Genomic DNA, 13,573 nt, shown 5'->3' with positions numbered 1-13,573 from the left:
GCCGGCGGGAGCGGAAGCGGAAGCGGAAGCGGGAGCGGTATGGCAGCGGCGGCGGCGGCGGCTCGGGCCGCTGTGGGGGCCCTGGTTCGGAGGCGCCTCTTCCCCGCTGCCGGCGGCCTCCGCTTCCCGGCATCCCCCGGGGCAGCGGCGGGACTAGGGGCGAACCCAGGAACGGGTGAGAAAAACTTGGAGTCCTCCGCCAAGCCCTGCCTGCCTCAGTTTCCTCTTCAGTCCACCGAGGACATCAGCGTCCCGGCTCCAACCCCTGACCCGTTGACCTTGGGCGCCCCCTCTCGTGTCGCGGCTTGCCTCAGTTTCCCTCTGTGTCGACGGTCGATTGACAAGCGCTGATTGAGCCCCAGTCCTCCAGACAGGGAAACTGAGGCGCGGGGACAGTGCCCTTCACACAGTAGGGGCTCAATCCGTGCACAGTCACTGACTCCCCGCCCCCACCCCTCTTTTCCAAGGCCTCCTAAACCCGAGGTTCCTTCGCTGCTACTGACAGGGTCGGGGTGGGTTCCTCAGGTTTTTATGAGGCGCCTGCTGTATGCCAGGCCAGCTGCCGAGACCCGGGGTCCCTGCCTCTGCGGTAACTCGGGAGCGTCGGGGGTGGGGGGGGGCGGAGCATCCCTGGCCGTGCGCAAAGGACCGGCGGTGGGAGAAGCATCGGGGGCCAGTACAGGGAGAGGGAGGGACGGGGCCACTGCAGAGACAGAAGGAGCAGACTGTTTGCTTCAGGCCGAGGGGAGCCAAGGTCCCGGCCGGCTCACGGAGTGGACGAGGGGGTCACCGCTCCCTCCCGTCTTCGGATTCCTGGTCCTGGGGGTAGAGCTGGCGGGAGTCTGACTCATCCTAACGAGCAGGAAAGGGGGGCCAGCCAGCAGATAGGACAGGCAGGATTCGAACTCGGGGCCTGGGACTCCCAGTGCAGCCTCTTTGCCCTGCACCCTGCAGATGTCCCGTCCCCCCAGGCTTCCCCGTCAGGCCTGGTCCTTGGCCTCTTCCTTTCCAGAGAGCGTGGCCCCCGGCCCCCAGAGCTTCACCTGCCGTTTGGCATGGAAAGCAGCAAAGCACCTTTTCCGGGAGGTCTCCAAGGAAGTAGAGCCCAAAGGCGCCTGAGGCTCCACCGGCGCAGTGTCCTGAGACCGGAGTGAGCCGCCCGCGCCGGTGGGTGGCGGCCCAGGGGTGGGGAACCTGAGGCCTTTTGACTGAGTCCAGGTTGTGCAGACAAATCCTGTAACAAAGGGGATTTGTTCTGGGGCCGCACATGAGGACCTGTAGAGCCACGTGTGGCCTTGAGGCCGCAGGCTCCCCACCCCTGGCCCAGACTGTGGTCCTTGGTGTTCTCTTCCTCACTTGGGAGGCTCCATTCCAGGAATGCAATCAGCCATTCCACCCCCGTCCCACATGTTATGGGAGGGTCCCAGCAAATGGAGCGAAGGTGAGAGTGAGGATGGGCCGACCCCTGGGCCAGAGGTCTCTTAGACAAGCAAGGAAAGGAAACCTGTGGGTGAGATCGCCCCAGAGGCTTGGGCAAAGGTCGGGGCGTAGGCGTGGACCCCCGCACCTCACATCAGATTCAGTTGGGGGTGTGATCAGTTGTGCTGAAATTTCTTCTTCTTTTCTTCTTGATATTAAAAAGAAAAGTTGTTTGTCCTGAGGAATGGAAAGGGGGGAATGAGGAAGGTTCAGAGTTTAAAAAAAAAAAAACAATAAAAATCTGGGGGTTTTAAGCTCCTCAAAGTCAGGGGATATTTGGTTTTTGTCTGTCTTCCCAGCGCATTGTAGGGGCTTAATCAGTGGTGTATTAATTTATAGACATAGACTATGCCCTCTTGGAACCTACTGTTTGGAGAGAAAACAAGTGTTAGCGGCAATAATAAATGCTTAACCATTTGGCACCGCCTGTGTGCGCCACGTGGCAGAGGTGTGAGACTCACTGCCAGCTCACCGGGTGCAGGAACTAGATAAAGTGTCGTTGGGAAATGTTCAGCAAGGTGAATAAAAGCCCAGACGACAGTATGTATTTGTGGTTTCTCAGTCGTTCTGCAGCAGCAGAGAGCCCCTGTGTGCCTTTGAGCCGGTGGCTGCCTCCACCTTCAGACATGAGTTTGGCCAGGGCCTGGCCCTGACTCTCCGAAGGCTTTTCATTGGAGAACAGTGACAGTATTTAAAAAACAAAGACGTGAATTTTTATGTGTTTTAAAATGATGGACGGGAAGGTCCTGGGAGCAAGTATTAGCAAAATCTTCCCTAGACGAGCTAGAGACGAGCAGTGGAAGGCTTGGTAAGACCCACCAGCGGTGGCAGGGGAGTTCAGAGAGCTGAGAGGCCTGGGCCGCAGCGCTCACCTCCACCGATGTTGGTCAGATTCTTACCACGTGCAAGTCTAGGAGCCGAGCTGGACGAGTGGGTTCTGATCCCAGCTGCGGTCCTTCTGCCAGGGCACCGTGGCCAAGTCAGAGCCGACCCTTCACCCCCCATCCCAGCCATTGCCTTCCTTCCTGCTCCTAGCCCTGTGAGCCTGTCAGTGTTGTGGGATTGTCTTTTCTAACCAGTAATTCTGTTTTTTTCCTTTTAGTTCATCTTTGGCCTGCTTTTCAAAGTCACAGTTCTCAGAGCACTTCTGCTCAGGAAAGGTAATGTAGAGAGTCTGGGGTTCTGTTGATCTGTCTTCAGGGACTATTTGTAAAAGCATGTGCGTGTCTTCAGGTGCGCAGAATTACCTGATTTTTCCCTAGACATTCATCTGGTGCTCTGTCTCCTTAGCCATCTGGAGGAAAATACAGAAAAAACCATGGAAAGAAAGAGAGTAGTGAGTTCTGCCTGGGTGGGGACACGTTGTATTTCTAGCTCTGGCTCTGAGCCCGTAAAGATGCCACCATCCTTGGGACCAACAGCTCCTGTGAAGGGGTAATGCTGCATTGACTGCTTGAGAAGCCGAGAAAACAAACGAGTCCCTCCTGATTGTGGGAATTTCCTTGGTTTGGTCCTCTCCTCTGTATTCAGAGAAGTTGAGTTTCAGATGTTGATAGGGCATGCAGGTCAAGGTGTCCAGTGGGCAGTAATGCGAGACCGGGAGTCGAGAGGAGGTTAGGTCTGGATAAAGAGACTCAAGAATCATCTGAGGAGAGATGGTCATTAGTCAGGGTGGCTGATGAGCTCCAAGCGATGTGATGTGGGGGGAGAGGAGGGTCCGGGACAGAGCCTCGAGCCGCCACGGTCAGAGGCATGCTCCGTCTGGCAGGAGGAGAGCCAATCCCACTGTCCTGAGGGAAGTAACATGTGCATGTCAGGTTAGAGAGAAGATAAAGTGGGACAGCATAAGACGCTTACCTTCTCTCTGCTGTCTCTTTGGTGGAGAATCAGGTTTTTCTTGTGCGTTTGTTTTTTGTTTTCTTTTAAGGCAGTGGGGTTAAGTGACTTGCCCAGGGTCACACAGCTAGTGGTGGAAGAATCAGGTTTTTTAATGCATCCAACAAAATGCAGAGGAAACCAGTTATGTTGAAATAGTATCTGAATATTTTCTAAAAGACATTTATCTGTCCTAAGTTCACACACACACACCCTCAGTGTAGAATGATGAACACAGACGTGAAGGACACCAGAGATTCAAAGGTGGACATGAGGAGGGGGGTGATCTTTGGGGCAGAAATGGGGACTGCTCCTCAGAGAGGAGGAGCCAGCCAGACCCCAGGGAGCACAAAGGGGATGCCCGTGGAGTCAGGCTGCACAGATCCCATGGGGTCCAGCTGGGAATAGTTCTGCTTGATTTGCGTAGCCATGGGGAGCCACAAGATTTATTGAATTGGGGAGGTGTGATGTCAGAACAGTCCTGTGGTTCCTAAAGCTACCAGGTGGGTCGTCATATCCTTGACCTGAGGTCCCGGCCTTCTGTGCCCCCCAAGCTTCTAGCAGCTTTAGCCCTTAGCCGCTGTGGAAATAGACTCCATTTACTCCTCCCCATCGTGCTGAGGTCCAGCTGAAGCTATGCCAGTGGGGATGCTGGGGACGTAAAGGTCACCCCCTCACCTCGTGCTCCCCTTAGGAAATAAGAAACACTTATTTCTAGGTAAGCAGATGGGTAGGAGCATCCATGGATGGAGGAGTCCTGCTGGTGTGGTAGCACCAGGGGCCACTAACCCGTGCCGAAGGGTCCCTGCTACACATTGGCTTTATTTTAGGATGTGGTATTTTCTGTTTTATTGCATTTTATTTGGTTAAATAATATGGCTCAAGTCACACAGGAGTGATGCAGGGCCCAGGGTGATGCCTCTGCATGAGAGCAAGAGAAGAACATGTAGAGGAATGTCTGTAGAATTCATGTACCCTCCCAGCCCTTGGGTTCTTTTCCCCCTTTCCCCTTCCCTCTCTCCCCCTCCCCTTCTCTTCCTGTTTGTCCCCACCCCCCACTCCTCACACCCCGTCACAGATGTTGTCACATTTCTAATGAGTTCAGATTCGCAGCTTGCTTTGGCTTTGGGCAGCATAGCCCAGGGTGGCCTTTAATTCACATTCAGTCTCTAAAAAATTGTCTGCTTTTGTACATGCTTAGTTTCTCAAGGCAGGAACCTACGTCAACCTCACAGCAAATGTCTTCCACAGGGTCCTCCCTAAGATGTCATTGACTTCACCGCCATGGCCTAAAGTCGTACTGCCAGATCCCAAGCAAGAGACCAGGCATCACCAAGGTAAATGTCTCCGTTATCAGGCAGACTCCTTCCCTCCTACATGAGGCTTTCTGATTTCCAGTCAGAGCAGCGTCCAGACTCACCTAAGCTTTGCTCATTTCCTTCAGAAAATACAAATGACGCTGGTCACGTTTTCGTTGCAGTCTACATATCATGAATGATCCACCCATGTCCACAGGAAAGCCAGACCATTCTCAGTGTGTAAAAAAAAATTTACATGGACATTCTTAATAATCAAATTTCTCACTAGAAATTGAGAAGCAAAAGACTCAGAAACATGCAGAGTAGAGATGGATCATCTGATTCAGGGGGTGTGAAGGTCGAGTCCAGGCTTCATGATAGTTTTCAGTCAAGTCAGCAAACATTTAAGCACCTGCTATGTGCCAGGCACAGTGCTGGAGATGCAAAGAAAGGCAAAAGCCAATCCCTGCCCTCTGGGAGCTCCCAGTCTAATGTGGGAGACACCTGCAGGCAGCTGTGTACAGATGAGTCATAGATGGGATCAGAATCGGAAATCCCCCATGGCGGGAAGGTGCCAGCACTGCTGGGGGTCAGGAAAGGCTTCTTACAGAAGGCAGGATTTTCTTAGGAATGTGGCAGAAGCCAAGAGGCGAAGGTAAGGAAGGAGAAACTTCCAGGCAAGAATGTAGCTGGTGAATAGGGTTTTGAGGATCTACCTCTTTATTCTCACTAATTTTTGGTTTCCTCTGCAATCCTTTGGAAGCTGTGGTCTAATCCCATGCCCTCCTTTCAGAGATGAGGCCGGTGAGGCGTTCGGAAAGCCAGTGACTTACCCGAGGCTCCCTAGGGACCCGTCTTGGGTCCTAGGTCTTGCCCCCTGGGGCTCAGCCCTGTGCTTGCCACCCCCAGGCAAGAGGAAGAGGGGCTGCTGGAGTCAGAGGCGCCCCTTGGGGGCGACACCGGCTCCGGAATGGCTGCGTTTAGTCCTGAAAGACCTGAATCCGCAGTTGCAGGTTTCTTGAGAATCATGAAGAGATTCCGGCAAAATCTGGGCTTTCGTCCGCAGTTCAGAGTCTCTACAATGACCTCCCAGCTTGATTCGTGGCTGGGGTTCGTTTAATGGACATGCTGTTTTCTCCCTGCTGACAGTTGCTCAAGTTTCCATTAAAATGATGAGGATGAGGGGCAGGTGGGCACAGTGCAGGGAGCACCAGCGAGGACCTGAGTTCAGATCCAGCCTCAGACACATGATACTCACTAGCAGTGTGACTCTGGGCAAGTCACTTAACCCCAAATGCCTCACCTTAAAAGGAAAAAAAAGAAAATAATGGGAGGGGGAGTAGTAAGTGGCCCGTGTGTGCCAGGCATTGTGCTAAGTAAGCACTGTGACAGACATCTCATATACAACAACCCAGCGAGGAAGGTTACCATTTTGCAGTTGAAGAAACTGAGGCAGCAGTGGTGAAGTGACTTGCCTGGAGTCCCCCAGCGGGCCCAACGCTGGGTTCGTGCTGGCGCCTCCTGGTGGCCTGTGATGGTGGTGCAACAGAAGTACGGGAGGGGCCGCAGAGCCCATGTGCATGGGCTGAGGTATTAGAGGGATTGCTGTGAATGATCGGAGACCAGCACCTAGGCCTTGTCTTCATTTTCAGAAAGAAGGGTCTCCACATGGCACAGTGCCCACCAGAACACCAGACCTGGGGTTGGGAAGACCCGAGTTCAAATCCAGCCATAGAGAGATACTAACTGTGGGACCCTAGGCAAGTCACTCGGACTTAGCCAGCCTCAGTTTCTTCATCTATAAAATGAGGATCCTCACGGCATCTGCCTCCCAAGGAGGTTGTGAGGTTATAACAAGATCGTGTTTGTAAAACGCTGGCCTTCTTAGCGTTGTCATTGTCACTATCACTGTTAGAAGCTTTAACTTCAACGCCGCACTTCCCAGGGGCGCGCCACGGCATCTGCTCCCTGAGGCCCGACTGGGGCTCCACACCTCTGTTCATTAATTTTCAGAGGTTCTCCAGAGGGTGAACGAACTGATCGCCACCAGACAGCACGGCCGGCTCTTCGCGGTGGTCCACTTTGCCAGCCGGCAGTGGAAGGTGACCGACGGGGACCTGATTCTGATTGAGAACACCTTGGAGGCCAGATGCGGAGAAAGGATTCGAATGGAGAAGGTGAGTGCAGGGACTGGCAACCTAGGCCAGGAGAACCTGGCTTTACCCCAGGCTTTACAGAGCCTGTCTGTTCCAGAGGCTCCCCTTCTCCATCCCCTCCATGCCTCATGGCATCTCTCGGCCGCTGGGCCCCTCGTACTGGAGCCAGGCTGCTTCAGCTACAGAAGGAGGTGCAGAGGCTGAGACCTGGAAAGACGGGGAGCTCACTACCTGTGGCAGCAGCCCGTTGCACTTTGGGGCATCGCTAAGTCCTGCCTCCCCCTCTCGGGCCCAGGACTCTGGGGGAGAGCTTTCCTGCCTCGCTGTCCGTGACTGCGGCTGCAGAGCTTGTGGGAGCTGGTGCAGGCTGTGTCTCCCTGGGGCATCTCCCCTACAAATACCCTTCGGATGCGGGCATCCAGTCACACAGCGTCTCCTCTGAGCTTAACGTCCCCCGGTCCTTCAGTATGTCCTCCTGTGGCGTGGCCCTGTGGCCCTTCACCATCCTGCTTATCCTTCCTCAGGCACAGTAACTGTCTTATTAAAAACCTTGTTGAAGCAGGGAGCCCAGAGCAGAGCATGACCTTCCCGGCAGGTCAGGCTTTCCCCTTTGTAAGCGTTTGGTGACTAGAGATGCGCGTTCAGCCTTTCCAGTGTTATCTTCTTGGATTTGGCCCGGCAGGTCCTTCCATGCCCACAGTGTGCTGCTCCTTCCAGCCCAGCCAGACTCCGTGCCGCTGCCCCGGCAGCAAGGTGCACCTTTATAGGGCCATCCGCAGACCCCCGGGGTGCTCCATGAGAGGCCTCCCTAAGCCGTGAAGGGGGCTGGCTCCAAACCTGTCTCACTGCAGGGTCAGCTGGGCCGGAGCAGGAGGGGCCTTGTTGGTGAGCGCAGGGCCCTGATCTGCGTGTCTCCCCCCATGCTCTGTGTGCCTCTTCCCAAGCCTCTGGGGTTCTCCCCTATACAAGCCCGTCAGATGCTAGCAGACAATCCTGGGGCCTGCCCAAGTCTTCCTGAGTTAAACGCCTCCCCTTTGCAGAGCAGAGCCCACTGTGGCCCTTGCTGACCAGCGGCACGGCAGGCCTTTGTCCTCGCCATGGGCATCCCAGCATTTTCCCAGGAGCCCGGGCCAGGCTTGCCGCCCTCTTGGTTGTAGACTCTTGTCTCCCCTTTCTGGAAGGAGGGCCCCCATGTGCCCTTTACCTCTTCTTCCGGAGGTCACTGGCTGTGGTTCAGGCATCTTGTCTGGGCCGGGGATGGGAGGGGCTCTCGTCCTCTTTCCCTGCCCACCTGGGGTGTTGGCCTCCAGTGAGTCATTTTTGTTCCGTCCTTGGCAGAAAAAACAAGGAAAATTGGAATTCAGCAGCCCTGCCTTCTCTCCGTGGGCCTGATCTTGCCATCCATCTGTGGCTCACAGTGCCTTCCTTCTTAAGTCCCCCAGTTTTCCCAAGCTGACTTGGAGAAGGCCCTCCTAGTTGTCCTTGGCTTCCTTCCTTGACCAGCTTCAGCTCCTGAGTCTGAGCATTCCTGATTAGAGGGCCACACCCCATTTTTGTGCTCATTCTCTGTCAGCCAGTGTGGTTTCCACTCTGTACTGGTCTCCTGGGTCACCTTCTCGAGGATGGCTTTTGGCGAGCCTCACCTGATGTCTTACCATCAGTGAGAGGAACGTCAAAGAGGGTTGTTTCCTTCCTTACCTCTGATGTGTGGACGAGAGAGACTTTGCTCTAAAGAGCCTTTTTACAATTTAAACCTTAAAATGTTTTTTGTGAATCTTTTCCATTTCTCTTTTTTGCAATCTCCCCCCATTTTCGTCCTTCTATGCCCTTGGGATGATCTGGTTTAGCCGGCATCTTGTCAACCCTACATTCCTTCTCTCTGCTTTATTGGATAATGCTGCTCACAATCATTCTTCATAGGATTTCCACAGACGAGTTTCTATTTGAAATGTTTCTATTTCAAACAAAACCCGAGTCAACTAAAAATTAATTGAAAGAATAACTTCAGGGGCAGCTGGGTGGCAAAGTGGATAGGGCTCCAGCCCTGGAGTCAGGAAGACCTGAGTTCAAATCTAGCCTCGGATACTTGACACTTACTAGCTGTGTGACCCTGAGCAAGTCACTTAACCCTGATTGCCTCACCAGAAAGCAAGAAAAAAAAGAAAAACTTTAACACAGTAGCAAAATATAAAATAAGCCCACACAGAACATTCACCTTTCTACATTTTACCAACAAAATCCCACATCAAGGTCTAGAAAGAAAAATTCTACTTAAAAACAGAAGGCATAAGAAATTTTGGGAGTCTACCTACCTAAACATACACAAAAACTATGTAATGCTCTTCCTAGAAATAAAGACGGACCTAAAGAATTGGCGAGGCATTCATTGCTCTTCATGGGACATGCCAATATAATAAAAGTGATGATACTGCCCAAATTAATTTATTTTAGTGTCATACTAAAATAATTCAAAAATAATAACAAAATTCATCTAGAAGAACAGAAGGACAGACATGGTTCTCAAGGGGAATGATGAAAAAAGTGGGAAGGAAAGTAGCCTAGCTATTACAGATGTCACCTGTGCTGTAAAGTGGGGATCTCTGAGACTCTCTGGCTGAAAACCAGGGGACAGTCGCAGCACGCGCCGGCCCAAGTAACAAATGTAGCAGCAAAATGTCTGATAAGCCCCGAGATTTCCAGCTGGTGGAGCGAGGACCCGAGATTCCGGGAAGTCTGGCAGAAGGGAGGTTTAGAGCGGAGCAGTTCTGTGGCTGTGAGGCGAGACAGGCAGTTCTGGTGACAGGAAAGTGACAAGGCTGTGCCCAAGTGAAAGTGTTGTCGTTAAAATTAGAAAGGAAACCGTTAACTGGAGGGGGGCTGGGTCTGTGCGGCAGGTGTCTCTGGTGAAAGTCTCATTACCAAGATAGTGATTCAAATCCGTAAGAATGATAGTTGTTTCCCAGTTGGGTAAATGGTCCGAGGACAGGAGGAGGCAGTTCTCAAAGGAATCCCAAGCAGTCAACCTCCATATTAAAACATGCCACACATCGCTGTCGACTGGCAATTAAAGCGACCTTGGGAGTCAGCCTCACCCCTACCAGATTAGCAAAGGTGATTAAAAAGGGTGATGGCAGTTGTTGGGAGGGCTTTGGGAAAACGGGCACACTCGCGCATTGGTGGAGCTGTGAGTGGATGACAGGCCCGGCGTTCTGTCTCTGCTCCGCCGTGAAGGCTAGCGCCTTCCCTCTGCCACAATCTCCTGTGGATGTATGCTCATGTGCAGGTCGCTTCCCCCATTCAACTGGGAGCTCCTTGAGGGCAGGGGATGTTTCTGCCTGGGCTTAGCACAGTGTCTGACACATCGTGGGTGCCTAATAAATGCTTGCTGATTTGATGAAACCCTGCTCATTCTTGACCCCGTGCTACCAGAGCGCACCCACACGCACACACTCTTCTCTCCTTTATCGTTGTATTCCTTGGTGCTTGTCACATTCAGCACCTCCCATCCCAGGTCTTTGCTAAAGAAGGTGCCTAGGGGCAGCTGGGTGGCACAGTGGATAGAGCACCGGCCTGGTGGCCAGGAGGACCTGAGTTCAAATCCGGCCTCAGATGCTTGACACTTACTAGCTGTGTGATCTTGGGCAAGTCAAGTTAACCCCAACTGCCTCACCAAAAACAGAACAAGCTAAAGAAGGCACCCATGCCGTCGCAGGAGGAGGCTTCTTTGAGTCTGTGGGTTTGGGGGAGTCTTTTCTTCTTGTTGAACCACCTTTTGTCCTCTTTCTCCCCATCCTCACTTTCCCCACCTTTGCATTGAAGGCACAAATTGCCAGAATGGATTTTGGCTTGATTCGATTATTAAAAGGAAAAGAAGTTCCTTTTAAAAAGTGGGACCTCACTCCTAAGTGCCTTGACTGAGACGTGCATTGAGCCCCTCCCCCACGGGGTCCCCGGGACGTCCCTGCTTCTCTGCCGCTAGCCAAAGAGACCGCCGCCTCTGGCTTCTGCGCCAGCAAAGCGTCAACTAGAAAGGGCGTTTTTACTGCTGGCGGACAGATCGAGCAGCGAGCTGAAGAGCAGGTACTCGAGGATCTGCATGAGACGGAGTGCCGCCGCCAGGTTTGCGATGTCGCCGCTCCCCGTCGCTGGGGAGTGGATGACTGAGAGTTTTCCATCAACCTTTTCCAGGTCCTGCTGGTCGGGGCTGATGACTTCACGTTGATTGGAAAGCCGCTCCTTGGGTAAGCTGCTCTTTGTGGAGCCAGAGGGGAAGGTTGCACGTTTGTCCTCGTCCGCACATGCACACAGTGGTTCTTCAGTACCCCTGGAAGAGCCCTCAGGCCCGTCATTTTAGATGTGGGAAAACCGAGGCCCAGAGAACCAGAGGGACCTGCCCAAGGTCAGATAGAGCCAGGATTTGCACTCCTTGCCATGCTGACTCTGTGTACACCTGTGTAGACAGACTGCCCAGGCCCCAAGTTTGGGCGGGCTGCATACAGCCCCGATGAGGCTCCCTGTCAGGTGGGTGTGGGCCTCATGGGGTTATGAGGAGGATCCAGTGAGGTCGTCTTTGTCGAGAACCTTGCAGACATGGGCTGATGCTAGCTTTCATCATCATTGGTGTGGCGGTTATTACTGAATTTAGAAGAGTCCTGAAAGATAAATGCAGTTTGCTTGTGTCGTAGACTGGATCTTGTCCGCGTAGAAGCCACAGTTATTGAAAAGACTGAGTCGTGGCCAAGAGTCTATATGAAGTTTAAGAAAAGGAAAAATTTCAGAAAAAAGAAAAGTAAGTTGGAAAAAATGAAACTTGCCAATGAATTTTTCACGCCTGCTGGTGGGTTCTGCACAAGGATTGTTCCCACTTTACAGATGAGGGAACTGAGCCTTTTCTTGAGCCAGAAAGGGTTGGAGTCTGGTTTTAAACGCAGGTGTCCTGGTTCCAAGTCCAGTACTCTTTCTAGTACACCACAGCTGCCCCCCTGAGAGAAGAGGCTGTAACATCCATAAGGGATACAGAGAGGAGAGAGCCCCCCAGCCATAACCTTGAGCCTTCAGGAAAGGCTGCAATTCTAGCCTTCACCTCTCCCATCCCCCAAGATCAGGAGGGAGGTCCCTGGCACATTCCTGAGCTGGTGCACCCTGGGTAACCTGACCCATCAAGGTCATTTACTCTGCCAAGTCCTAGTCAAGGTGGGGCAACATCCCTCAGGCAGAGGTGGGTTGGGCCCCTGCAGTACTCTGTTTCTCAGTGGTTGGACCTTCGGCCTCACGTGCCTTCTGAGTCCTCAGTGCTTAAATTCACCCCTACCCAAAGTAATGAGAAGTGATTATGGTCGAGTGGTGTCGGAGGTTGACCTGCCCAGTGGGTGCATGGCCTGGGCCCCATTGGAGGCACCGTCACCAGAGAATCTGAGGCAAGGATCCATTCATTGGAGACAAATACAGAGGAGGCTTGGTTTAGGACCCCTCAAATGGTATGTGTGAAATTATGGCCCTTCATGAAAAAAGGACGCATGGCTGTACTGAAGCACAGGCCTCTTTGTTCTGGGCTGTCCTTGAGCACGTGACCTACGGCAGGGCAGTAGCCGGGCAGCCTGTCACACGCTGCCCAGCCTTGTGCCACACCCTTGGAGGGACCATTTGTTCTATTGTGCTGGGATTTGTCCAGTAATTGAGCTTATTTCAGGCCAGCTTTGCTTAAAGTTATGCAGAGTGGTGCGTGTCATTGACAGCAGCCCACAGCGATCAGGCCCCGAGGTGTCATGCTCATTGTGCCATGTTAGGGCCACCTCCAGCCCCCATGAAAAGTACTGAACCATCCATTTTTAATGAAAAAGGTCTGGAATCATTGTTTCTGGGGCTGTCCAACAGAACTCTCCTGTTGTCCTAGAATAGCTGATTTTAGTAATAAGGATAATTGAGGATTAAACCCTGAAATCCTGTTTTCTGTCTTTTTCAGTTTTTATAAGACCACAGACCATCCTTCGCATAAACACTGTAGAGATTGCTCCAAGTTTGTCATGATTGTTTGGCTGAAATTTACCTAAATATGAAAATAAACTGTGGGTTGTTTTTTTTTTTAATGAGGACTAGTTTGATGTCTTCCTAATATTAAGTTATTTGTGCATGACGTTATAATTGTTCTCTGGATTGATTCTGTATAATAAAACCTTTTCATATGAAAGTAATTTGACATAACCAAGAAATGGTCCAGCCCAATTAGAAATAGAGATCCCTGACTTGTACAGGGACTTCAGGGTCATATGAGCAACAAGACATTTTTCTCTGATGTCCACGTCTCAGACTTCTCCAAAAAAGAAATTATGCACCACAAATAAAACAGCTTCAGCTGTGTCCGTGGTCTCAGACGACCCAGAATCTAAAAGAAGTTTTAAAAAAATGAACTGATGTTCACTGACTCTTCACTCGGCACCCCTCCCCAACCTCCCACGCTACCAGCAGAGAGGCTTCACTAGCAGACCCCAGGATCCAGCACAGGCTTTCAGTACCCGTCCTGACACCAGATCCACCCTCCCTCTTTCCAGTGCCATAGAGACCACGACCCCAGAGCACCGACGCTGAACTGTCAGAGATGGGCCAGAGAGCTAAGAAACGAGAGGGGCAGGGCGGGGTGTGACACTCCCCTAAGCTGAGGGAAAGAGCACAGCTGCCGCTTGGGGCAGAGCCCGAGGCTGGGGAACCATGAATTGCTCATCAAGGGAGGTAGCTGAAGTGCTTTGAGGTCCAGCCTGGAAGGAAACC

The 13,573-nt window shown here is 52.4% G+C and overlaps 1 protein-coding gene across 2 annotated transcripts; it reads left to right on the top strand.

Annotated features, from left to right (window-relative positions):
* MRPL21 (mitochondrial ribosomal protein L21) lies at positions 1-12,894 on the top strand. 2 transcript variants are annotated; one of them, XM_020970899.2, is made up of 7 exons: positions 2-175; positions 2,582-2,639; positions 4,606-4,691; positions 6,666-6,829; positions 10,997-11,049; positions 11,494-11,597; positions 12,771-12,894. In XM_020970899.2, the coding sequence occupies exons 1-7, from the start codon at positions 40-42 to the stop codon at positions 12,833-12,835; spliced, it is 666 nt and encodes a 221-aa protein (XP_020826558.1). In that variant the 5' UTR covers positions 2-39; the 3' UTR covers positions 12,836-12,894. The 2 variants fall into 2 exon arrangements, with proteins under 2 accessions (XP_020826559.1, XP_020826558.1); XM_020970900.2 differs by lacking the exon at positions 11,494-11,597 and having other exon boundaries at positions 1-175.
* Positions 12,895-13,573: the final 679 nt, after the last annotated feature.

This window comes from Phascolarctos cinereus, unplaced genomic scaffold, assembly GCF_003287225.1.
Source record: "Phascolarctos cinereus isolate Bilbo 61053 unplaced genomic scaffold, phaCin_HiC Scaffold_9;HRSCAF=440, whole genome shotgun sequence".
Classification (NCBI taxonomy): domain Eukaryota; kingdom Metazoa; phylum Chordata; class Mammalia; order Diprotodontia; family Phascolarctidae; genus Phascolarctos; species Phascolarctos cinereus.
This window is presented reverse-complemented; position numbering and strand designations above follow the sequence as displayed.

Bases quoted from the DNA above. Each gene is read 5' to 3' on its own strand.
- MRPL21 (XM_020970899.2), top strand. From the start codon at position 40: ATGGCAGCGGCGGCGGCGGCGGCTCGGGCCGCTGTGGGGGCCCTGGTT. The intron at 4,692-6,665 runs GTAAATGTCTCC...ATTAATTTTCAG, and splicing joins AGAGACCAGGCATCACCAAG to AGGTTCTCCAGAGGGTGAAC. The intron at 11,050-11,493 runs GTAAGCTGCTCT...CTTGTGTCGTAG, and splicing joins ATTGGAAAGCCGCTCCTTGG to ACTGGATCTTGTCCGCGTAG.